This window comes from Sorex araneus, chromosome X, assembly GCF_027595985.1.
Source record: "Sorex araneus isolate mSorAra2 chromosome X, mSorAra2.pri, whole genome shotgun sequence".
NCBI classification, from domain to species: domain Eukaryota; kingdom Metazoa; phylum Chordata; class Mammalia; order Eulipotyphla; family Soricidae; genus Sorex; species Sorex araneus.
Genome location: NC_073313.1, coordinates 203,781,826 through 203,805,677, shown reverse-complemented (window position 1 = coordinate 203,805,677; position 23,852 = coordinate 203,781,826). Strand labels below are relative to the sequence as shown.

Genomic DNA, 23,852 nt, shown 5'->3' with positions numbered 1-23,852 from the left:
CTGAGCTATATCCCTCACTCCTCATATTTTTATATAATAGATACATGACTCAGATATTGAGTCTAGAAATTAGCATGGAATCATATCTATTTGCATTTTGTAAATATCCTTGTCTCTTAAATGTCATGTATTCTTATAAATTACATATTATATCATTCAAGACTGCCCTGCCAAATAGTTAAAACACGCATTAAACTACCAAACTGGAGGTTAGAGTCTATGATGCTAGTAAAAATTTTAAAAAGAACATTTTAATTTTCCTTTCTTAAAAGTAAAGTTTAAAATTAAGAAGAAACTTGGACAAATATTCAATCCTCCAATCCCTATCCCCTTTTTCTTTTTTGGGTCACATCAAGTGATGTTCAAGGGTTATTCCTGGCTCTGCACTCCTGGCAGTGCTTGGGGGACCATATGGGATGCCAGGGATAGAATCTGGGTCGGCCACCTGAAAGGCAAACACTCTTAACCATTGTACTACCATTCTGGACACCCCCAAGTCCCTTTCTTTAAGATATCTTAAGCACTGATTTAGGGAGTAGAATATGATATGCATTTGGGAACTTTTAGAATGTAAATAAAGCATGCAGATAAGTTTTTAAGATCTGTAACTACTGTATACAGTAGTTATATCTACTAGAGAGTATTAATATAACTTATAATTAAGAAAAATGACTATTTTTTCTATAATTTAAAAATATAACTTAAAAAATATAATTTATCTTTTTTTTTTTTTAAAGTACTTAGGATCAAACCAAGGCCTCATGCATGGGAGGCAGAGATTTGTCACTGAGCCACATTTCCAACTCTTGGCTAGAATATTGGTGGCCAAAGCCTTAACAGCATTTTGGATCATGAGGAAGCATGAAGTGCTTAATAGCAGAGCAGTATAGCAGTTTTAAGGTACTTCTATTAGTCTTTCAAACAAAGACAAAAATCTTTGCTTTTTTTTTTTATAGCTGTTAAGTTGAAGGATGCTAACTAAACAGTAATAATTTCTCAGTATACATGAAAGCATCAAACTTACACAGTGCTCGTATGTCAATTACATCTCAATAAAGCCAGAAACGGAGGTTATTTTTTAATTTTTAAAAAAATCTTTGCTTTAAGCCAATGGTAATTAGGGCTTTAGACTTTTGTGTGTATTTTGGAGCGGGCCACATCCAGTGGTTCTTTGGGACTACTCAATGCTATGTGCTTGGGAGCTAGTCATGGAGGTGGGGGGTGAGGACCACGTGGTGCTGGCAATAAAGCCAGGTGAGCTGCATGCACTTCAGCCAGCTGAGCCATCTCTCTGGCCTCTGAATTTTAGTTTTAAGCTCTTGCATTTAATTTTAACTGATAAGACATTTCAGTTGTTGGCATATTATTCCTTTATTAGAAATTGTAAATGAGAAATTATTTCAACACCCGAAGACCAAGTTTCAACAGAATATTCCATAGGTTCAAGATTCTGAGACATCATGGTAAGAGTTTTCTGTAGAGTATATCCTCTCCGTGGCATGGCAATATCATTCTTCTTTAAAAAGGTTACTGGACAGAGATCATTTCCACCATCTCCTATATAAACAATGTGGGCATAATTCACTCCCTGTTTTAACTGTTTATCTATAAATTCTTCCAAAACTACATTTTTGCAGAGATTCTTTGGGCACCTTTTGCAAGAATGAGCATGATAATTTTCCACAATGAGATAACCATTACCATCAAAAGCTGCTGGATTTGTAAATACTTTATCAAACACATCAAGAAAAACTGCAGCTTCTAAAACCCAATCTATGAAGACTGAATTTGAATCTGAAATAATGATGCAGTCAAATTTATCCTTATTTTTTCTTATAAAGTTAAAAAGTTCCACCATCCCCGGAGTGAAAGACATTGACGTCACTGCTCTTTTCATTTCTTCTTCTCTTATACCTTGATCTCCCAAATATTTAAAGACTCTACCCATAAATTCTGTCCAAAATCCCTTTTTATAAGAATTCTGTAGGTCATTAGGAAGTTTTTTCTCTGGAGCACACTGTATTATCCAGGTATCACTGTTTTCATCTATGATTGTATTGTCAAAATCAAAAGCCAGCAAAATCTTCATGGTTCCAGAAAGATTTGAGTTACCCTGAAAAAAGAAAAAATATTATTCCCTAAACATAGTGTTTTATATATCTATTTTCCTAAACAACAGTAATGCAAGTTAAAATAATTAAGTTTTTTTTTTCTTTTTGGGTAACACCCGGCGATGTACAGAGGTTACTCCTGGCTATGCACTCAGGAATTACTCCTGGCGGTGCTCTGGGGACCATATGGGATACTGGGAATCAAACCCGGGTCAACTGCCTGCAAGGCAAACACCCTATCCACTGTGCTATCAGTCCAGCCCCTAATTAAGCATTTTTATGGACTAGGGATATAGCTCATTGGTAGAATGCATGCCTTGTGTGCTAGAGGTTAAAGCCCTGGGTTGATCCCCAGTATGAAAAAAGACCTGGGTTTGATCCCTGGAGTGATCCCCTGAGACAGGAGTTAAGACATTTTTTTGGCCACACCCAGTGGTGCTCAGAGGTAACTCCTGGCTCTGTACTCAGGAATTATTCCTGGTGGTGCTGGGGGACCATATGGGGTGGCAGGAACTGAGACCTAGTCTACCCACTAGACTATCTCTCCACCCCACCAGGAGTAAGCCTTGAATACCTTTGGGTATTACCTCCAAACAAAAACAAACAAAAAGATTACAACTTAATTAAGCACTTGTACCCTGGAAGCTTAGTTCATTTTGAGTACTTTAGGTAAATGGAAAACAGGATATTCACAATATTATTTAATTATTGAGGAGATAAGTCCTTGACTATTGGGCTATCCAAGGAGAGAAGTATTGAAACAATTATTTTTCTACAGTCTCATTTGGAAAGGGTAGCACTGCACTGTAGCACTGTCGTACCACTGTTCATCGATTTGCTCGAGCAGGCACCAATAACGTCTCCATTGTGAGACTTGTTGTTACTGTTTTTGGCATATTGAATATGCCACGGGTAGCTTGCCAGGCTCTGCCATTCAGGCGGGATACTCTTGGTAGCTTGCCAGGCTCTCCAAGAGAGATGGAGGAATCGAACCCGGGTCAGCCACGTTTAAGGCAAACACCCTACCCACTGTGCTATTGCTCCAGTCCATGGTATACAACAAAAATTTTTAAGAAAGCTAATCATTTAATTATCTTCAAATTGTCAACCATAATCAATTATTTAAAATAATTAAATAATTATCAGATCAAATAAGTGTCATTTACAACATAAAACTTCTGTGTATTAACCAAAATTAGCTAAATCTAACATAAGACAAAATCTTGAAAAATTTAAGTTTTTAAAAAAATAGTTAGCTTCGGGGCCAAAGCAATGGTACACAGGGTAGGGTCCTAGCCTTTTACACAGCCAAACTGGATCTGATTGGGTATCCCATATGGTCCTGTGAGCACCATCAGGAGTAATTCCCAAGTGAACCTGGATTAACCCTTGAGCATTGCCAGGTGTGGCTCAAAAAACCAAAATAAATAAATAAGAGTAGTTAGTCTGAATTTATAATGCTAGTGCCAATTTATAACTAAATGATTACTTTATGATCTACATAAGGTCAACTTATTTCTACCAAAAGTAGCTTTTGTTAACAATTTTCACATTTCTATTTTCTCTAGTTTATTCTGCTGTGCCACATAATCTGGAGATAAAAATATACATGTAATCACATATTACAGGTCTGTTTTCATTCAATGATAATGATGACTATTATCAATTAATAGTAGAAAGTATCATGTGAAAAAAAAGAGAAGTAACGTGGCTGGAGCAATAATACAGCAGGCAGGGCACCTGCCTTGCATACAGTCAACCTGGATTTGATTCTCGGCATCCCATATAATTCCCCGAGCACTACTAGGTGTTATTCCTGAGTGCAGAACCAGGAGTAACCCTTGAGCATAACCAACTGTGGCCCAAAACCAAACCAAAACTAACAAAAAATACCCAGAATTATGTAACTAGGACAAGTTATAAGTATGTATACACAGAATAATTTTTAAGAGAATAAATTTTTTAAAGATCCCTAATATTGGGGCTGGAGTGATGGTACAGCAACTAGAGCATTTGCCTTGCATGTGGCTGACCCAGGTTTGATTCCCTTGTATCCCATGTGGTCCCCTGAGCACTGACAGAATTCCTGAGTAAAGAGCCACTAATCCCCGAGTATCATCAGGTGTGCTCCCCCACCACATCAAAATAAACTGGTAGAGCTGGTAGGGGTCACTCCTCAGCACAAAGCCAGGAATAAGCTCTTGAGCACTGCCAGGTATGGCTCAAATACAAAAAGTAATAATATTCAATTTTAAACAGTTGGGCTGGGGAGAGTACAGTGGGTTAAAAAACAAAAGAAGTGGCAGAGCTAGGCAAGGGAGACAACTAAAAGGGCTGGCATACCTGCCTTCCATATCAGAGGCTCAGATTAAGTTCTTGGCACCACATATCTATATGGTCCCTGAAGTATGGCTGGGCATGAACACTAAGCCAATTGTGGTCCAAAAACCCAAAACAAATAGAAAATGTCAAAGGTGGATTTTTTTTTTTCAGGTTAGGGGGCGGGAGAGCCTCCTAAATAGTTATTAGGGATGTCCAAGGACATTCCTGGAATACCCAGCCAAGGTCACACAGTTCAATGCTAGCCCCCAGTACCACCCTCAACTTCCCATTCAATGTCTTTTGGTGCTTGTTGGCTCAACTGATTAAGATTCCTGAATACAAGAAATTTGCAACTACATCACAACTAGGTGTTAGTGTGTGGCCAGCCAAAAAGTACCACAAAATAAAAGGAGTGCAACCTGTAGTTGTACTGCAGCCAAGTATGCAAGCACAGCAAAAACACACGAGACTCCAGCATGTACCAAGATCAAAAACTGTGGGAACATTACAAGGCATGTGTGTGCGTTTGTGACCCTTAGTCACTGCACTGACAATACCTGAAAATATTAATTAATCTCATAAAAGTATGTACTAACAACAGAGCATCTGTGAGTTCTACCTTTTAACTATTCTGCGCTTCTAAAAAAAGTCCAAAATAGAACATGGGATAGTACAGAGGTTAAGGCACTTGCCTTGTACATGGCCATCCCCAGTTTGACCCCCGGTACTACATATAGGCCCTGAGCACTGCTAAGTATGAGTCCTGAGCTAGAGCTAGGTATGTCCTCAAAACAAAGAAAAATAAAAGAGATCAACTAAAAATGGAAAATATGGTTTTTTAATTATATGTGCCATCTGGCTTATAACAATAAATACTTAGTAGTTGAAGGATGAGAACAAGGCTGTGACTCATATAAAAATATTCTCAGTGCATTCTCTGTTACCCATATCATAATCTACCAAGTGTGCTTTCAGTGGCAGAGCACTTTTGTTTTATCTGTGACGGGTAAATGGTTGAATGCTCAGAACTGGTGGCCCTTACCCCCTTTGGCTCAGTCACTGTGTTGCTCAGGCCCAGAGATGCTTGGGGCCACTGTGGCAAGTTACACCATGTGGCTCTCAGGGGTATATGTGCTGCTAGGAATTAACTGTATCTTGTCCATGCCAAATATGTGCTCCAGCCCTTTGTTCTATTTCTCAGGCAACATTAAGCACATTTTTTTTTTTCTCTGCCAGGGATTAAATCCAGGACCTCACAAATGCCAAGCAAGTCAAGGGGCCATAGTACAATGGGTAGGGCACTTGCCTTGCACGAGGCCAACTTGGGTTTGACTCCCAGCATACTATATGGTTCCCTGAACATTGCCAAACGTAATTTCTGAGTGCAGAGCAAGGAGTAACCTCTGAGCTTCGCTTGGTGTGGTCCACAAACAAAAACAAAACAAAAAGTGCTCTACCTCTGAACTCTATCTCTGGCCCCCTAAGGCACATTTGATTTTTAAAATTGTTTTGTTTTGTTTTAAGGTCACACCAGCGATGCTTAGGGCTTATCCCTGGCTTTGCACTCACCGATCAGACCTGGCGGGCTTGGGTAACTGTATGTGGTGTTGGGAATTGAACCCAAGTCTGCTGCATGCAACTAGAGCATTTGCCTTGCATGTGGCTGACCCAGGTTTGATTCTCTTGTATCCCATGTGGTCCCCTGAGCACTGACAGCCCTACCCACTGAACTATTGCTCTAGCCCTTAAGCACATTTTAAATTAAACATGCTTTTCAAGGATTCTAAATTCATGCATATTTGTGGAGGGCTGAGTTGTAGCTCAGTAGCAGAGTTCACACTTCATAGGTATGAGACTCTAAATTTTAGCCATATCAGCCCCAAATTAATGAATTAAAAATGACTTTTAAAAATATATATAATTACCAAAACTTTGAAACTTTTTTTTAAATCTCAAAATAGTTATTAACTATTGCCTACAACTGGAAACTGCCTAAAAGCTAGACTTAATTAACCACATACTACCAAAATTTCTAAACAATTGACCTCAAAATAAGATGTATCATAATCACAAGTGTGATCTAAGGTGCTGCAACAATAAGACAATGTACCATGATCTAGAAGTTAGTTTCAAAGCTGGCTATTAATTTCTATTCTAAAGTTTTATTTAGGTCTGAGCAATAGTACAGCAGATAGGGAGCTCGTCTTGAATATGGCCAACCAAGTTTGATCTCTGGCACCCCGGAGAGACCCCCGAGTCAGCCAAGACTTTATGTTGTAAATGACCCCTGAGTGCAGAGCCAGGAGAAAGACCTGAACATTTCTGGATGTGGTCCAAAAACCAGAAATAAATTAATTTCAGGTCTTTGTCTATTAGTTTTTACCCCCTTATCACAATATTAATCTATTGAAATACTTACCCAGTTTTAGTATCTGCACAATAACTGAGCTTACTTCAGCACAGAGCTTAGGTTAAACTGTTATAAAAATCTTCAGTTTTAAACACAAGCCAGTTTCTAAACAACATTACTCTTAGTCTATATGCAGGGAACAAAATCTTCTGGTTTGGAGTAAAGCACTGTAGACTTCTTAACTCCTAAAATTAATAAAAGTAAAATATTTTAAAACTTTTAAATAGTTTTCTAGCCATGCTGTTATTTTTTTTTTTATCAGAAAAGCATCTATTATATGGAAAACATTACTGATTATCAAAGAGGAAATGTTTTGGGAGAGGGGTAAACGAATCAGGTCAAGAAGATCAATTGAGGGGGTGGGACAGGGTGGAGGGTATACTGTTTTTTTTTTTTAATTTATTATTTTTATACTGGGGTTCTTGGTGGTGGAACATGGAACAGGTGAAGGGATGGGTGTTTGATCATTTTATGACTGATACTCAAACCTGAAAGCTTTGTAATGGTTCTCATGGTGATTCAATAATAATAATAATAATAATAATAATAATAATAATAATAATAATAATAATAATAAAAGATCAACTGTATGAAAGGAAACAAGAATTTTGGAAGTGGTGATGATGTGGTCTACCCAGTGTCAAATTATAATGTGATGCACCTGAAACTCACAATATCAGTAATAGTGGAATAGAAATTTATAAGTAGAGTCAGAACTATTGGACAGAAGGTAGGGTTCTTGTCTTACATGTAGTCAGCCAACCCAGATTCAATTTCTGGGACTACATGTGGTCCCGCAAGGCCTGAGCACTATCAAGTGTGGTCCCCAAAGACAAAAATCTGTATATAAAATTACTAAAAATGAAAATTTCTAGTGGTAATGAAAGGAATAAAATCTTCACTGGAAAAAAATACCATTAACTATAAAATAAGGAATACACGGGAATAAAGTTCTTACACAGTGGATAATATCACTGTCACTGTCATCCCGTTGCTCATCAATTTGTTCGTGTGGGCACTAGTAATGTCTCTCATTGTGAGACTTATTTTTACTGGTTTTGGCATATCGAATACGCCATGGGTAGCTTGCCAGGCTCTGCCACACGGTTGGAATACTCTTGGTAACTTGCCAGGCTCTCCGAGAGGGGCAGAGGAATCAAACACGGGTCGACTGTGAAAGGCTAACGTCCTACCGCTGTGCTATTTGGCTTTTTGGGTGACACCTGGTGATGCTCAGAGGTTAGTCCTGGCAGTGCTCTGGAGATTATATGGGATGCCAAGAATTAAACCTGTGTCAGTGGTGTGCAAGGTAAAAACCCTACCCATCTTACAATTGCTCTGACCCGATTTTTATTTTTTTAAATTGTGAAACAAATACGACATTGTTGTCAATAAACATTCAAAAAATTTGAAATAAAATTCTCAACAACTAAAGGTGTGTTTTAAGATGTGAATGTACTTTAAAACCAGTTCAAATCTCCAAAACAGTTTTTGTCTGCAAAAAGTGAGAGCAATGTATATTTAGAATATCTTCAATGTTTCCATAGTCTAGCAATGACCCTGGTGTTTTTCACAACAGTGAAAACTAGAAACGATGGTGACATCCAAGAAGGTAGAATTGGTTAGGTAAGAGGTCGGTGATAGGAGCCACGCTGGTAAAGTGCTAAATTTACAGTCAGCTGATCCAGGTTCAAACCCCTCTCCTCCCAATATGGTTCCCCCAGTGCGCCAGGGGTGTTCCCTCCTGAGCACACAGCCAGGAGTAAGCCTAGGCACTGCTGGGTGTGCCAAAAAGCCTAGGCACCGCTGGGTGTGCCAAAAACCCAGGGTGAGGGTGGGGGGGGGTGGAAAAGGGTGGAAAGGCAAGTATGTGATAGCCTCTAATGGAGTATTTATTTAGCCAGTAAAAGATGCTCCGTTCAAATAAACAAGCAAGGCACCATCCACAGCATAAACCTATCTCTGTGTGTGTGTGTGTGTGTGTGTGTGTTTGTGTGTGCGAAAACCTGGAATCTTCTTTTTTTTTTTAAATAAATATCTATGTGCACTCTGGAAAGGGCTGTGGATCTGTGGATGTTTCCGCTGTCCTTTTCTTTTTCCACCTGGATGCTATCACAAAACGTGTTTCCCCAGTCACATAAGCTGTTTCATTTCAAAGTGTCTACAACCTTCAATTCACAGCTTAAAGGGGGGGTGGAAGGAGCTAAGGTCGGCGAAGGTTCGAAAGCTCACCGGGAAGGGCTGGGCTCAGTCACTGTCTAACCAACCACATGCAACTGGCAGGTTAAGGAAGCCGTTTCCCCCCACAAAAAAAAAAAAAAATCCGCAAAAACAAAACAAATAAAACCCATCAAAGTCGTCCGAGCAAACACTTAAAAACACTTATTCCTGCCAACGATTATCTTGTGAATCCTTTCTCGCTTACCAGCATTATTGCAGTGGAACATCTGATGGAAAACCTGGAGGAAAAACAGCACAACGAGGCGTCAGAACGTCCGGGGGTGAGGGGCGCGGGGGCAGCCCAGGACCTCGCGCCCCTCCGTTTGGAGCCAAGGCGAGTCCGGGCCGAAAGCGTGCGGGTCGGAGCGAACGAAGAAAACTCGTCACGGAATCTTCCCCGCGGGGCTGCGTGCGCCCTGGGGGCGGGAGTCGGGGGCGGGGGGGGGGGATCCTGAAGGCGAGGCCGCCGCCGCCCCGCACACTTCCGATTCCGCGCCCGTCTCGGGGGTCCCCAAACACCACCCGCTTCAGCTACAGAACCCGACGGCTAGCACGTCTTCAAGCCTGACTGGGTTCCGGGCCATTCCTAGCTTCAGAAAACCAAGCCCCGTCGAACCCGCGGGCCCGAAGTATTCAAAATAAATAAATAAATAAATAAATAAAAAGTTTTGCTGTCCGTGGACGACCACGGCTCACCGCGGACCGCGCCCTCCACTGTCCACCCACGCACAAGTCTGAGGGCCGCAAACGGCCGCCCGAGGCCGCGTCCTTCCACACACCTGCCGGGTCCGCCCCCAAGTGGGGAGAGGGGGATGCCGGGACGCAGTTGGGGGGTCGTCCCCCTAGAGAAGCGCCTGGGGCGAGGATAGGGCCCCCGATCGGGGCCTGGTCCGGGGGACTCCTCACGGACCCAGGAGAGGCATCGGTAGCCGAGCCGGGCGTCGCACGCGTGGACTCCGTCCCCCGGCCTCGCCCGGCGCCAGCCCAGTCAACGTCCCGTAATTTAATCCTTGGCCTCCCGCTTCCGCGCAGGCGCAGTGTCCGGCCTCCAGCGCCCGGGCCGACGACGACGCTTTCCTCGTTCCTCGGCGACCGCGGGCGTCACTTCCGGTGCTGTTGCTAAGCGACCGCGCGTTGCGGGACAAACCTTCCGCGGGCTCCTGAGCGGAGCTTTGGCCTTTTGCAGTCTAGAGTGCAATGGGCTCGTCCGCGACGCAGGTGCGGTTCGGAAGGCGCTGCGGGCAGGAGAAGGAAGGCACGGGTGAGCTCGGGGTACAGGGATCGGTTCTGGCCCTTCGGGGTAGGGAGAGAGCCGAGCAGAGAACACGTGAGTGCTTCAGTTGAGTTTTGAAATGGGCTGCCTCGAGCCTAAAGAGGACCCTGTTTAGACTTTGCGCAAATTAGACCACCTGGTCTTCAGGTGAAAGAGTGGAAAAGAGAAAAAGGGAACGTGGGAATGGGTGGGGACATTTCACAAAAATAGGGGTGGAGGGGCTGGAGCAACAGCACAGCGGGTAGGGCGTTTGCTTTGCACGCGGCTGACCCGGGTTCGATTCCCAGCATCCCATATGGTCCCCTGAGCACCGCCAGGGGTAAGTAATTCCTGAGTGCAGAACCAGGAGTAACCCCTGAGCATCGCCAGGTGTGACCCAAAAAGAAAAAAAAATAGGGGTGGAGAAAAGAAGTCACAAACTCCCAGATGATCAGCTGGTCCAGTCCGAGTGCGGTTCCCAGCCTAGTGTTCACTGACATTCTTGAGCTGTTGAGCTTTGTGAATCAACTGGATTTGGGAAATATTAATGATCTCTAGAGCCTTGGCTCTTCTCTAAGCAGGTGGTCTTGGAAAAGGTCCTGAAGTTGATGTAGCAGGCACAGCCGCTCAGGTTCTTGTCCTCAAGCAGTTAAGATTGAGAACAAGCGATCAGAGATCCAATGGCCAAATTCAGGAAAGACTAATGGAAGGGAAAAGAAGGGAAAGAAGTGCAGGGAAGCTCCCAGGTTATGGAAGGGGCCTCTTAAAGGATTCCATAGAATCCATAGATTCCCTTTTATAACTTTTTCATAAAAACAGTTGGGGGTGAGGGTGCAGGTTGTGAGCATTTCTTTGTTGTGTTCCAAGCATGTGGGCTATTAAAACAAGGGAGAAGGACTGGAGCAATAGCACAGGGGGTAGGGCGCTTGCCTTGCTTCAGAACCAACCCAGATTAGATCCCTGACACAACATATGATCCCCTGAGCCCTGCCAGGAGTGATCCCTAAGCCAGAAGAAAGATCTGAGTATCACCAGGTGTGGCCCCAAAAAACACAAAAAACTAAGGGAGAGGATGCTGAGATGATTATTTTCTAGGGTTCAGTCATATAGATTATCAGAGTCTAGGTCATCCAGGTTATTAGATACCATCTAGGCCTCTCTTGTGGCACGCCATTAACTAGTTTTCTCTCTTTTAGGGTCATATTCCTAATCTTCCCCTGCCTGTTTCCTCCTTTGTTCCTATCAAAGTCTGAATTTTCTGAAAAAAGTTCCTAAAGTCTCAAATTTTCTCACCTCTGAAGTGAAGATTAGGTCTCTCCCTATGGTAGATTCTTTGAGTGTGCATAATGTATTGTAACATAGATGGCCTGGTATAAAATTTTAAATTGTTTTGTTTTGTTTTGCTCAGGGGTTACTCTTGGCTCTTCACTCAGGAATTACTCCTGGCGGTGCCTGGGGGACCGTATGGATTGTTAGGGATAGAACCCGGGTTGGTGGCATACAAGGCAAGCGCCCTACCCACTGTACTATCACTCCAGCCCCTGGTTTTGGAATAGGAATAGAATTGGAATGGGACATCTCAAGGATTCTATCAGTTTAAGCCATTTTTGTTTAGAATTACACATTCCCAGCTAATGCTGCCATGGTGACAACTGGGATTTCATACTGTCTTCACATTCCTGCCACATCTTTTGGAGCAATAAAATCCTTTGAATTTAAAGCATAGTAAACATAGGAACAGATCATAGTAAACATGGAAGCCAGCCAGTTTTCCATCATTAGACTCAATGAAGATTTGTAGAAAGGGGGGAGACTGAGATAGGTCCCCAGGGGGTGGTTCATGAACTAAATGCTCCTATCTTTTTTCTATTAACTTGTATTTGTATTTATTTATTTATTTATTTATTTTTATTAATGAATAACCGTGAGTTACGGTTACAAACTTATGAACTTTCATGTTTGCATTTCAGTCATATGGTGATCGTTTACCCATCCCTACACTAGTGCCCATTCTCCTCCACCAATGTTCCCAGTATCCCTCCCACCCCAACCCCTACCACCCCACCTTGCCTCTGCAGCAGGGTATTCCCTTTTGCTCTCTCTCCTTTTGGATGTTATAGTTTGCAATAGAGGTATTGAGTGACCATCATGTTTGGTCTATGGTCTACTTTCGGCACACATCTTCCAACCTGAGTGGGTCCTCCCAAGATCCTCCACTTGATGTTCCCTTCTCTCTCTGAGCTGCCTTTTCCCCCAGCATGTGAGGCCAGTTTCCAAGCTTTGGGGCATACCTCTTCTAAATGCTCCCATCTTGTAGTTATGAGGTCATGAATTTGATCCCCAGAGCCCACATACTCTATTTGTGGCCCTAGTGACTCTGCGGTCCAGCACCCCAACAACAGCAGTGTGTGTTCTCCAAAGAACCACAGCAAGATAGATGTGTTAAAGCACCACAAATGAAATATGCAATGCCTTCCAATTACTGATTAAAAGAATATTCAAGCATTGCAACTAGGAGTATGAACTCCATCAAGCATTGCAGAAGCATCATAGCAACTACCATGAGCACCATGGCTAGATTAAGATTGTCTATTTATAATAAGGAATTTCTGTTTGAGGGACTGGAGCAATAGTACAGTGGATAGGACATTTGCCTAGCATGCAGCCAACCAGGTTCAATTTCTAACACCCCAGAGGGTCTCCCCAAGAACCACCAGAAGTGTTCCCTGCGTGCAGAGTCAGGAATAAGCCTTAAGCACCACTGTGTGTGGCCCGAAAACAAAAACATTAAGGGAAGCAAAAGAACTTAAAAGGGTAGAAGCATTCTTAAAGAAGAGCTTTTATGAGTTTCACTATATAAGTTGGGATGGTTTTGAAGTTATATAATGAAGAACCAATTCAGTATGCTGGAGCCATAGCACAATGGGTAGAGCACTTGTATTGCATGCGGCCAACCGGCATTCAATCCCATATGACCACCCCAAGTACCAGCAGGACTGATTCCTGAGTGCAGAGCCAGGAATAATCTCTGAGCATTCCTGAGCGTGGCCCAAGAGCTGGGAAGATAATACATGGATTAGGGATTTTGTCTTGAATGCATATGACCTGGCTCGGATCTCTGGACCACAAAGCCTCTTGAGCACCACCAGGTGTGACCCTGGAGGCCTACAGAGGCACTCTGCTGATTCCCAACACTGCAGGACAAGAGCCACACTGCATCTTTGGTCCTCAAAATTCAGCCAGTTTAGTTGCTTGTACAAAAGAATGGTGGATTGATCTAATAGCATCAATGAAACCATAATAAAACATCACTGTCTCAGGTTCTGCTTTCATTTCTTCTTTGCAGTTCACATTAATGTCATCCTAAGGTTGCTGCTTCTTGTGGTTACACAATGGCTACCTACCTGGCCTTTATGCTTCTCGTATATAATTTGAAAGTCACCCTTAGATGTATCAGATAGGAGAATAAAAGAGATCTTTCCTTAAAATCTCTTTTTTTTTTTTTTTTGCAGGGGGGTTGAGGTCACACCTGGCAATTCTCAGGGGTTACTTCTGGCTCTGCACTCAGGAATTACTCCTGGCAGTGCCCAGGGAACCATATGAGATGCTAGGGATTGAACCTGGGTCGGCCGCGTGCAAGACAAATGCCCTGTCCACTGTACTATTGCTCCAGTGCCCCCTCCCTCCCCCAAATCTCAAGTAGGTATTTTCTCCTATCGTTTTCTTATGGAAATAATTATTAGCAATTAAAATGAGATTATTAAACTAATAAGGTTTATCCTGGAATTAGCTTTCCAAATTATGTTGCTATTGCTTAATTAGAAAGAATTTATTTATATGCCATACCTGGTTGTGATTAGGGTTTACTCCTGGCCTTGTACTCAGGGACCACTCCTGGAAGTTCTAGAGATCAACTATGGAGTGCTGGAGATTGAACTGGGTTTAGCCATATTGCAAGGGCTTTGCCCCCTGTACTATCTCTTTGGCCTGAGGAAGGGGTTTTAAAGGAGTTATTCTTTATTACTAAAATATGTACATTCCCAAAGTTATCCATTTATTAATGGCCAATTGATTAACTTTGAAAAGTCCCTTAATTAACAACTTATTGTAGTATTATCAGTAATATTATCAGCTTTAAAAATGATGGTACCAAGGTGCCAAGAATTTAAATCACTTGCCTAAATTTACTTGTAAAGAAATGAACCAAACCAAGATTCATAGTTGTCATTTTATTTTAAGGTCTATATTTTTTACCTAATTCCAGCTATTCTTAATAAGAAGAGTAAAATTATTTTTACTATTATTTTTTTGGACTGGAGCGATAGCATAGCTGGTAGGGCCTTGCATGCGGCCAACCCGGGTTCGATTCTTCTGTCCCTCTCGGAGAGCCCAGCAAGCTACTGAGAGTATCCCACCTGCATGGCAGAGCCTGGCAAGCTACCTGTGGTAACCCTATTGTTTAAAATTGTTAATTTTGTTCAATATGCCAAAAAACAGTAAGAAATCTCACAATGGTGACGTTACTGGTGCCTGCTCGAGCAAAACGATAAACAACGGGACGACAGTACTACAGTGCTACTAATTATTTGAAACAGTTTCTGATATCATGTCATTATAGAAATATCTGAGAAAAATTTAACTTAACCTGTCCTTGAGTGTCTTTGATATTTATTTTTAAATTTTATTAGCAATAAAGAACCATGAAGATCAAGTTTGCTACCCACCTCTATCTAACAAAGTAGATCTCCAGCAGATCACTGTAATTCCACATGATGAATGGAAGAGGATTCAAGACAGCCTTGATAGTTTGACAAGAGAAGCCGCTCGCCTTCGTGCAGAAAGGAAAGCAAAAAAACAATTGCATATTCGATCCCAAGAAGTTGTAAAACATTGGACTAATACATCTGCAGTAAGTATTAACCAAAAGAATACCCAGCATGCTCAGGGCTTTCTCCTGGCTCTGTGCTCAGGGATCACTCCTGATGGTGCCGATGGGTTTGGGGGAGACTATATGTAGTGTGGGGGAGTCAGCCAGGGCCACAAGGCAAGCACCTTAAACCGTGTTTTCTACCTCTTCAGTCCCAGGAAATTGTGTTTTTGTGGCATTCAGTGACTGGAGCACACACTTGACTTTGGTGTTCCCCCACTTGGTAATCATGCTTCCCAGGGATCATACAATTTATTTATTTATTTTGGTTCTTGAGCCATGCCTGGTGATGCTCAGGAGTTACTCCTGTCTCTGTACTCTGGAAGTACGCAGATGGAAGTATGGACCAAATGGAATGCCAGGGATTAAACCCAGGTTGGTTCTGTGCAATGCAACTACTAGCTGCACTGCTGCTCCAACCATGGGCTCAAACACATTTTTTCTTTTTTTAATTTTATTTTTATCTTCTTTTTAAAATTTTATTTTTATAAAAGTGTTCATATTGATTTATTACATTCAGTATTCCAACACCAATCCCACCACCATTGCACCTTCCCACTCTAATAGTAGGCCCTGAATGATTTATTTTGTATTGCTTGTTATGATTAATTCACTAAAAATGATCAAAACAGATTTCCTTTAAAGAAAGTGTGAAAATTGTATCTCAACCTGGAGTCATTTAGCTCTTTTATAGAACAATTAACCTGTTGTTTACAGGTTCAGCCTTGTATACAGGTTGCCTTCTACTTTACATCTCATCCAGTGTGGTGTGCTACTCCTGATATGTCAGTGATATGGAGTATGAGATGTCATGCAGCTATGAAAGCGGTTGTGCTCTTCAGAAATTCTAAAATTTTGATGGGGTGATACAATTGGAGTTGAATTATTAGCTGGATGGTAACTTTGGACTCCAGAAGCATCTCTGCAGCTCTCTTATCTCTTTCGAGATTTATTTATGAGTCTCTGAATCATGGCGATTAATGAGCTTATTTGGTGCATGCTGGAGGCAGTTCATGGGAAGTAAAAAGGAAGACACGGAAGTAAGGGAGAAGACACAGAAGCAGAGCACAAGGCGAAAGAGAATCATCGGAGCCAGAAGCAGAGGAAAAAAGAGCACAAAGCGAGTGAGAATCCGTCAGAGTCAGAGTCAGAAGTGAGAGTGAATGGGGCTCTAGAGACTGAAGCAGAAAGGCTCCGGAGAGAGAGCAGAAGAAGAGAGATCGGAAGAGACCAGAGGAGAGATGACAGAGACAGAGAGGTCGGAAGCGACCGGAGGAGAGACTACAGAGACAGAGTCAGAGATAGAGAGACAGAAGAGAGCACAGTGGCACACACAGAAGAGAGCACAAGGAGGAGCCATCCTGGTTTGGTCCATACACAGCGGCTCAAGAGCACTGAATGCGAGTGGCAAGAGAGAGAGAGAGAGCGAGCACTGCCCCGAGAGCCCTCGAACAACACATCACATCACCCCCTTCCTCGAGCACTCGTTTATATTTTTTTATACCTGAGTTTTTCAACAGATGCATTCATGCAAGAGACTCACCCAAGCCTGTGGGGTCCAGCTGTGAGCATGGCAGTGATTGGGTTCTGGAGGTTTTCAGCTGCCAGGTTTCTGCTGGAGGGAGTGGAGGGCTCAACCGCCCCTCCCCTTCACTTTAGTTGTTGTGCTTTCACATACTTTGTTGCGATGTGCCAGAAATCACATTCTTTATTGTGCCTCTTGAGGATCACAAATGGCAGTCTGATGGGATTGCACTTGGTGCATGGAGTGGTGCTGGGGATTGAATTTACAGTTTCATGCTTGAAAGGCAGGCACTCTGCCACTGAGCCATATCAGCAAGCATTTCTGGTTTTGAACATTGCTTGTTTCCTTACTTGTCACTATATGTTTATCTTTGGGAAGGGACATAGAAAACTTGTGGTACTTTGCTTAAGACTCAGTATTCTCAAGGGCCAGGAGGATTGCCCCATAGCTGGAAGCCTGCTTCATAAGCCGAGGGGAGAAGGCAGATGGAATAGAGAAGGGATCACTAGAAAATAATGGCTGGAAAAATAAGTTGGGATGGAAGATGTGTGCCAAAAGTAGATAATGGACCAAACATGATGACCTCTCAGTGTCTGTCTTGCAAGCCATAATGCCCAAAAGTAGAGAGTGAGTATGGGGAATATTGTCTGCCGTGGAGGCAGGGGGAGGGTGGGAAAGGGGAGGTATACCAGGGATATTGGTGATGGGGAATGTGCACTGTGGGGGGATGGGTGTTTGATCATTGTGTGATTGTAATCCATACATAAAAGCTTGTAACTATCTCACAGTGATTCTATAATTTTTTAAAAAAAGACTCAAAATATCCTTAGTTTATTCTATTTTTCTAGATGAGGGAAGAATTATATCACGACTGATGCCATAGTTATATAGTATATAACATTCTGGAAAAGTCTAAACTATAGAAAGAGAAAACAGTTCAAGTGGGATTAGGGGTTGTAGCTAATGATAATAGAGTGAATTTTTTGAAAATAAAATATGCTATATGTGACTATATATTGTAAAACTGTACACTTAAAAGAGTGTATGTGGGGCTGGAGCAATAGCACAGCGGGTAGGGCGTTTGCCTTGCACGTGGCTGACCCAGGTTCAATTCCCAGCATCCCATATGGTCCCCTGAGTACCGCCAGGGGTGATTCCTGAGTGCAGAGCCAGGAATAACCTCTGTGCATTGCCGGGTGTGACCCAAAAAAAAAACAAAAACAAAAAACAAGGGTATATGTAACCCAAAAACCTTGATTTTTAAATAAGACCTGTGTCCATAAGAAAGTGAGGGGAGTGGAATCTTTTTCCTCTCCCTTTTTACACAGAAATTATTTGTAGACCTACAATAAAGAGTAAAATTGCTTAGGTAAAGTAGGATATCTTCAGGACTTCTGAGTAAGAACATTACTTAGATCTGAAAATATGACCTATAAAGGAGAAGACAAATCTCCGTAACATGAAGTACTACATAGATCCTTCAAGATGGAGTAGGACATGTAAAATATGTTCCTGGAAATTAGAAGAAAAAATAATATGTTTTTGATTTGGGGGTCACACCTGTCAGTGTCTTACTCCTGGATTTGCAATCATGGATCACCAGAGACCATATGGGGTGCCAGGGATTGAACCTGGGTCAGCTGCATGCAAGGCAAGTGTCCTATCCACTGTACTATTGCTCTGGTTCAGAAAAAAATAGTAAATGTTTGCAAGTGTAGAAAATAATTATGAAGGTTGATGAAAGAAACCAATATTATTGATTATTTTGGATATTTTATATAGGAATTAGAATTGTAGGGAGAGATTCATTGTACATATAATTATATAATTTTTATAATTTGGGGGACTTTGGACCAAGTAAATATGTTACTTGCCTTAAAATTCAATAGAAATTTGTAAATATATTGGAACTCAAGCGATAGTACAGTGGATAGGGCGTTTTAATCCCAGGCATCCCATATCGTCCCTCAAGGAGTCATTTCTGAGTGCAGACCCAGGAGTAACCCCTGAATACTGCCAGGTGTGACTCAAAAGCCAAAACCAAAGCCAAAAAAAAAATTTCTAAGAACCTTCACTGTCATCCCATTGCTCATTGATTTGTTCGAGCAGGCACCTGTAATGTCTCTCATTGAGAGACTTATTGTTACTGTTTTTGGTATATCCAATATGCACGGGTAGCTTGCCAGGCTCTGCCGCGCAGGCTCGATACTCTCGGTAGCTTGCCGGGCTCTCCAAGAGGGGCAGAGGAATTGAACCTGGGTCCGCCGCGTGAATGGCGAACGCCCAACCGCCGTGCTATCACTCCCGCCCAAGTATAACCTTATGTTTTATTAATGACATAATCAAATATAATTCCTATTAATGAAAACCCAAATTACCACATTATGATGTTAAATTTGGTAAAATTAAATTTCAAAGTGAAAATAGATGAATGTCTTTTTCTTTTAACAGGGAATTAGAGATCAGAATCTTAAAGCGAAAAAGAAGCGTGCTGAAGAATTAGAGGCAGAAGGAAAAATTCTTGATTTGGAAGATGAAATTTACAAACAAGGCGAAAGGAAAAAAGCCATTGAACTTGCAAAACAATATCAATTTTACCAAACAGAAAGAGTGAAAAAACTTCATGTACTATTTGGATTTTCTTTTTTTTAATTTATTTTTATTAAGTTGTTCAATAATTTGTTACATTCAATATTCCAGTACCAATCCTACTACCATTACACCTTCACACCACTATTATTCCAAAATTTCCCACCACCACCCAAGCCTGCCCCAAAGGCAGGTCCTAAATAATTTATTTTGTATTGCTTGTTATGAACAATCTACTGAAAATGATGCAAAAAGTTTCCCTTAGAGGAAAGTGTGTGAAGATTATTGTATCTCTCACCTTGGAGCCTTTAAGCCCTTATGTAAGGAGATCACTAACATGTTGTTACAAGTTGAGCCTTGTGTGCTAATATATATATTTTTTGATTGAGATCGGTTGCCTTCTACTTTACATCCCATCAAATGGGTGTGCTGCTCTTGGTACATCAGTTGGGTAGAGTATGAGATGTCACTCCAGGAATTCTAAAATTTTAAATAGAGCGATAGAGCTGGAGTTAAGTTTTTAACTAGGTGATGACTTTGGGGTCCAGAGGCATCTCTGCATCTTGTTGCTCTCTTCAGTTGTGAGTCTCTAGATCATTAGTGACCTTATATGGTGCCAGAGGGAGTTCGTGGGTATGACTGCCATGCTCCCAGAAGAAAAGGGAGATGGGGGTAGGTTGCCTATTCCCGACTCCTTGCAAGCCTGGAGATTTTGGTCACAAAACCTGCTTACCTGAGTGTTTCAGCAGACTCATTCTCATGTGAGAGGCTTTTCCCTAGCTTGTGGGATCTGGCCATGAGCATGGCAGCGATTGAGTTCTGGAGGTTTTCGGCTGCTGCAGCTCTGTTGGGGTGGGCGGTTTGCTCACCTGCCCCACTCTGGGAAACCCCAGGTGGACTCAGCCTGGTACAGGGTGTGGAGGCATCTCTTGAATTTTTAAAATATATTTGTATATATATATATTTAATATATATAACTTGACTATTTTCTTAAAATATTGTAACTTTTTTTTTTTTAGTCAGGACTTCTTCTTAGTAGAGTTTTGAAAGAACGGGATGCACAGATTGAATTCAAAAAGAGCAGAATGAAATCAGATAAAAAATGGGAGGAACAATTGATACTCAGCGAAAAAGCTTTTAAAGAAGAAAAAGAAAGAGAAGAAAAACGACAAAGAGATAGAATAGCTCTTGCCCTTGACCAATTAAAACAGTATGTATACGCAAATTATGTTTTAAAAAATGTATTCATTTTATTGATATTCATTTTACAAATATACACATAAGAGATATGAATATATCTTTTAACCTGGTTATAGAAGCAAGATACTAGTTACTAATGTCACTGTAATCCTGCATAATGATATGCTAATGACATTCAACAATGAACATTTACTTCACAGGCAACTGTTGCCTGAATAACCTAAGTTGAACTTGACCAAATAGCTTTTTAGTTTATTTTATTTTCATTTACTCCTTGCCCCTCTTTTTCTTATTCTCTCCTGCCCTGATTGAATTGGCAATAAATATTTGTGTATATGTGTTTGTATAAACATTGTTTTTTGTTTTTTTGAGATATAACTTACATCTCAAGCAATTTACCCAATTAAAGTATATATATTTTAGGGGCTGGAGCATTAGTACAGTTGGTAGGGTACTTACCTTGCATGTGATGGACTCTAGTACAATCCCTGGCTTCCCATATGGTCCCCCCAGCTCCACCAGGAATGATGAGTGCAGAGCCAGAAGTAAACCCTGAGCAATGCCGGGTTTGGCTCAAAAAAATAACAGCAACAATAAAATATATATTCTTTAATGATTTTAGGATTTTCATTGTCATCACGATCTAATTCCAGAAGCTTTTTATTAACCCCAGAGAAACAGTCCTATTAGTTGTCACCTCTCATTATTCCCCTACCCTGGGAGTCACTACTTTTTTAGTTCTCCGGATTTGCCTGTAGCACTGTAGCATTTCCTTAAAAGCTCTTCAGACCCAGGGCTGGTTGAGTTTGCTCTGTTGCTGTGGGAGAGCGCTGATGTGCTACCTGCATATTCATTCTGAGTCAAGTCCAGGTTAAAAAGAAGCAATCTTCCGAGTGAAACATTTTCCATGATACTGGCAGACATGCAAAGAATGAGCCAAGTTTGTGAGAATGTTGCTACCCTCAACATTCTGTTGTTAAAGGTCAAAGAAAAAGCTCTGCCTTACCGTGAGCCTAAAGCAAGCCATACTTAACCTGAGTGGAGCAGAGAAATAGACTCCTCTAGGAGTGGGGCATGAGAAAGAAATCCTAACCCATCATAGAAAACTGTTACTGGTTTTTTAAATCACTGTACTTTTGAGACTTCTTTTTTTTGAGAGCTTCTGTATATTGCTTTGAAGCATCTAGCAGTGCTCAGGGAGTACATCTGGCCCTTTGCTCAGGGATCACTTCTGATGGTACCATGAGGCCTGAGCAGTAATGTAACCTTGGATTCTAGGCCCTCGCATTGAACTGCTGGCCAACCGGAGTGATCCCCTGAGGTTTCCTGACCACCACTTGGGAGATTCCCACACATACACCAATTTTTAAATTTACTTTGTATATATGAATGAAAGATTAAGTAGGTTGTTGATTTTAACCTGTGTTGACCCAATTGGGGAAAAAATAGGGAGGGTGGCACTGGAACAGCTTGCACTATTAGATGACTGGCAGAGATGTATAGACGAATAGGCTTGAGCTGTGTGCAGAGGATAGACTGTACAGTGGGTGAGGCACTTGCCTTACACAAAACCAACCCAGGTTTGATCCTTAGCATCCTATATGGTCCCCCAAGCGCCGCCAGAAGTTATTCCTATGTGCAGAGCCAAAAGTAACCATGAGCTTTGCTGGGTGTGGCCCAAAAACCAAGTTAAAAAAGGATTATGGAACCAGGAGATAATTTGGTGGTTAGAGCATATACCTAGCATACCCTGAACCAATTTTGATCCTCAGCAGTACATGGTCCCCCAGTCATTGCTGGGTGCAGCCCTGGTGGCCCTGTCACTGCCAGAATGTCCTGAGTTCTCACCAGCATGGCAGTGCCCAAGCAATATTGCATCCTTAGACCACTGGCCTCACTGACTGAGAATTGCTGGTGAGTGCCCCCTACCTCTCCCCATGGCTTCCTTGGTTTGGGTGGTTCCACCATAGACACATAACCTGGGTTTTAGTTTGTTCTCAATTTTAATGATGTTTTGCTTCAGAATAAGAGAACGTGAAGAGGAAGAAGAAGTAAGAAAAAAATATGAAGAAAAGGAAGCTGAGGAAATAAAGCGGCAGCATGCATTATATGAAATTGAAATAGAGAAAAATAAAGAAAAGAAAAGAGAAAAGATTGCTGAGAACAGGAGACTGTTTTTTGTAAGTTAAAAATCAGCATCTCTACAAAGAATGGTCAAAGTACCTAACTTTGGCTTTTCTTTTCTTTTTTTTTTTTTAAGTAACCTCATACCTGGGCTTACTCCTGGCCCTGCACTCAGGGACCACTCCTGGTAGACTCAGGAAACCATGAAAGGCATACATATAATAGTACCTTTTGTACTATCTCCCTGGCCCTGGCTTTGGTTTTCATATTGATAGAGGTAATGTGGTTTCCAAGTTTCCATAGTATAGTTTTGAAATTATAGTGCTTCCTTAACACTCCCACCTAAGGTCTGTTAGTGCCTAACTTTTTAGTGGTTTTTTTTGTTTTGTTTTGTTTGTTTTTTTTAGAAATAATAGTAAAGTAGAAAACTAATAACTATTAAGTTTTATTTCTAAGAGACTACACATTTGGGGTAGCTACAGTTTTTCATGGATGTGATCTTATGCATGAACAGGAAAAAGTGAAGACAATGAGAACCTAGAGAGATAGTATAATGGGTAATGTGCTTGCACTCAGGGATCACTCCTGGCAGACTTAGGGGAGCATGTGGGTGCTAGGGATCAAACTCAGATAAGTGCCTTAATTGCTGTACTCTGGCTCTGTCCCCCTTAAATAGGGTCTTATTTAAGTAATACATGCACAGTTAAAATATCAAATAGCACCAAAAACCTTTATTCCACCCCTTCTGCTTCACAGAGGAAACCACTTCTAAGTCATTTTAGCTCATGCTTTAGATTATTTACAATTAAAATGTAAATAACCTAAAGTTTATAGTTAAAAATACATGTTGATTTTTAAAGATCTATATCTTGATTTTTTAGTTCTAGACTTTTGTTTTGGTTTGGTTTGGGGGCCACACCCATATGGGATGCCAGGGATTGAATGAGGTCAGCCGCATACAAGGCAAATATACTACCAGCTGTACTCTTTTTTTCTCTCTGGCCCATCAATTCTAGACATTTTATATCTTTTTGCCCTACAATTGAGGATTTGACTCTTTTCTTTTTTTTTTGCTTTTTGGGTCACACCTGGCGATGCACAGGGGTTACTCCTGGCTCTGCACTCAGGAATTACCCCTGGCCGTGCTCAGGGGAACATATGGGATGCTGGGA

The 23,852-nt window shown here is 41.5% G+C and overlaps 2 protein-coding genes across 2 annotated transcripts in view; one reads left to right on the top strand and one right to left on the bottom strand.

Annotated features, from left to right (window-relative positions):
• Positions 1-1,352: 1,352 nt before the first annotated feature.
• Positions 1,353-10,135, bottom strand: PHOSPHO2 (phosphatase, orphan 2). Its single transcript, XM_004601139.2, has 4 exons — positions 9,843-10,135; positions 9,269-9,302; positions 6,853-7,028; positions 1,353-2,113 (listed from the first exon to the last, which is right to left on the bottom strand). The coding sequence occupies exon 4, from the start codon at positions 2,087-2,089 to the stop codon at positions 1,364-1,366; it is 726 nt and encodes a 241-aa protein (XP_004601196.1). The 5' UTR covers positions 2,090-2,113; positions 6,853-7,028; positions 9,269-9,302; positions 9,843-10,135; the 3' UTR covers positions 1,353-1,363.
• Positions 10,136-10,205: 70 nt separating this feature from the next.
• CFAP210 (cilia and flagella associated protein 210) overlaps positions 10,206-23,852 on the top strand; it is a 30,484-nt gene continuing 16,837 nt past the window's right edge. Inside the window, exons 1-5 of the mRNA XM_004601351.2 lie at positions 10,206-10,324; positions 15,004-15,224; positions 19,219-19,392; positions 20,376-20,566; positions 22,580-22,736. Of these exons, the coding sequence (XP_004601408.2) occupies positions 10,261-10,324; positions 15,004-15,224; positions 19,219-19,392; positions 20,376-20,566; positions 22,580-22,736 (807 nt within the window). The 5' untranslated portion in view covers positions 10,206-10,260. The remainder of the gene's footprint in view (positions 10,325-15,003; positions 15,225-19,218; positions 19,393-20,375; positions 20,567-22,579; positions 22,737-23,852) is intronic.

Excerpts from the sequence above, each read along its gene's own strand:
- PHOSPHO2 (XM_004601139.2), bottom strand. The coding sequence starts at position 2,089 with ATGAAGATTTTGCTGGCTTTTGATTTTGACAATACAATCATAGATGAA.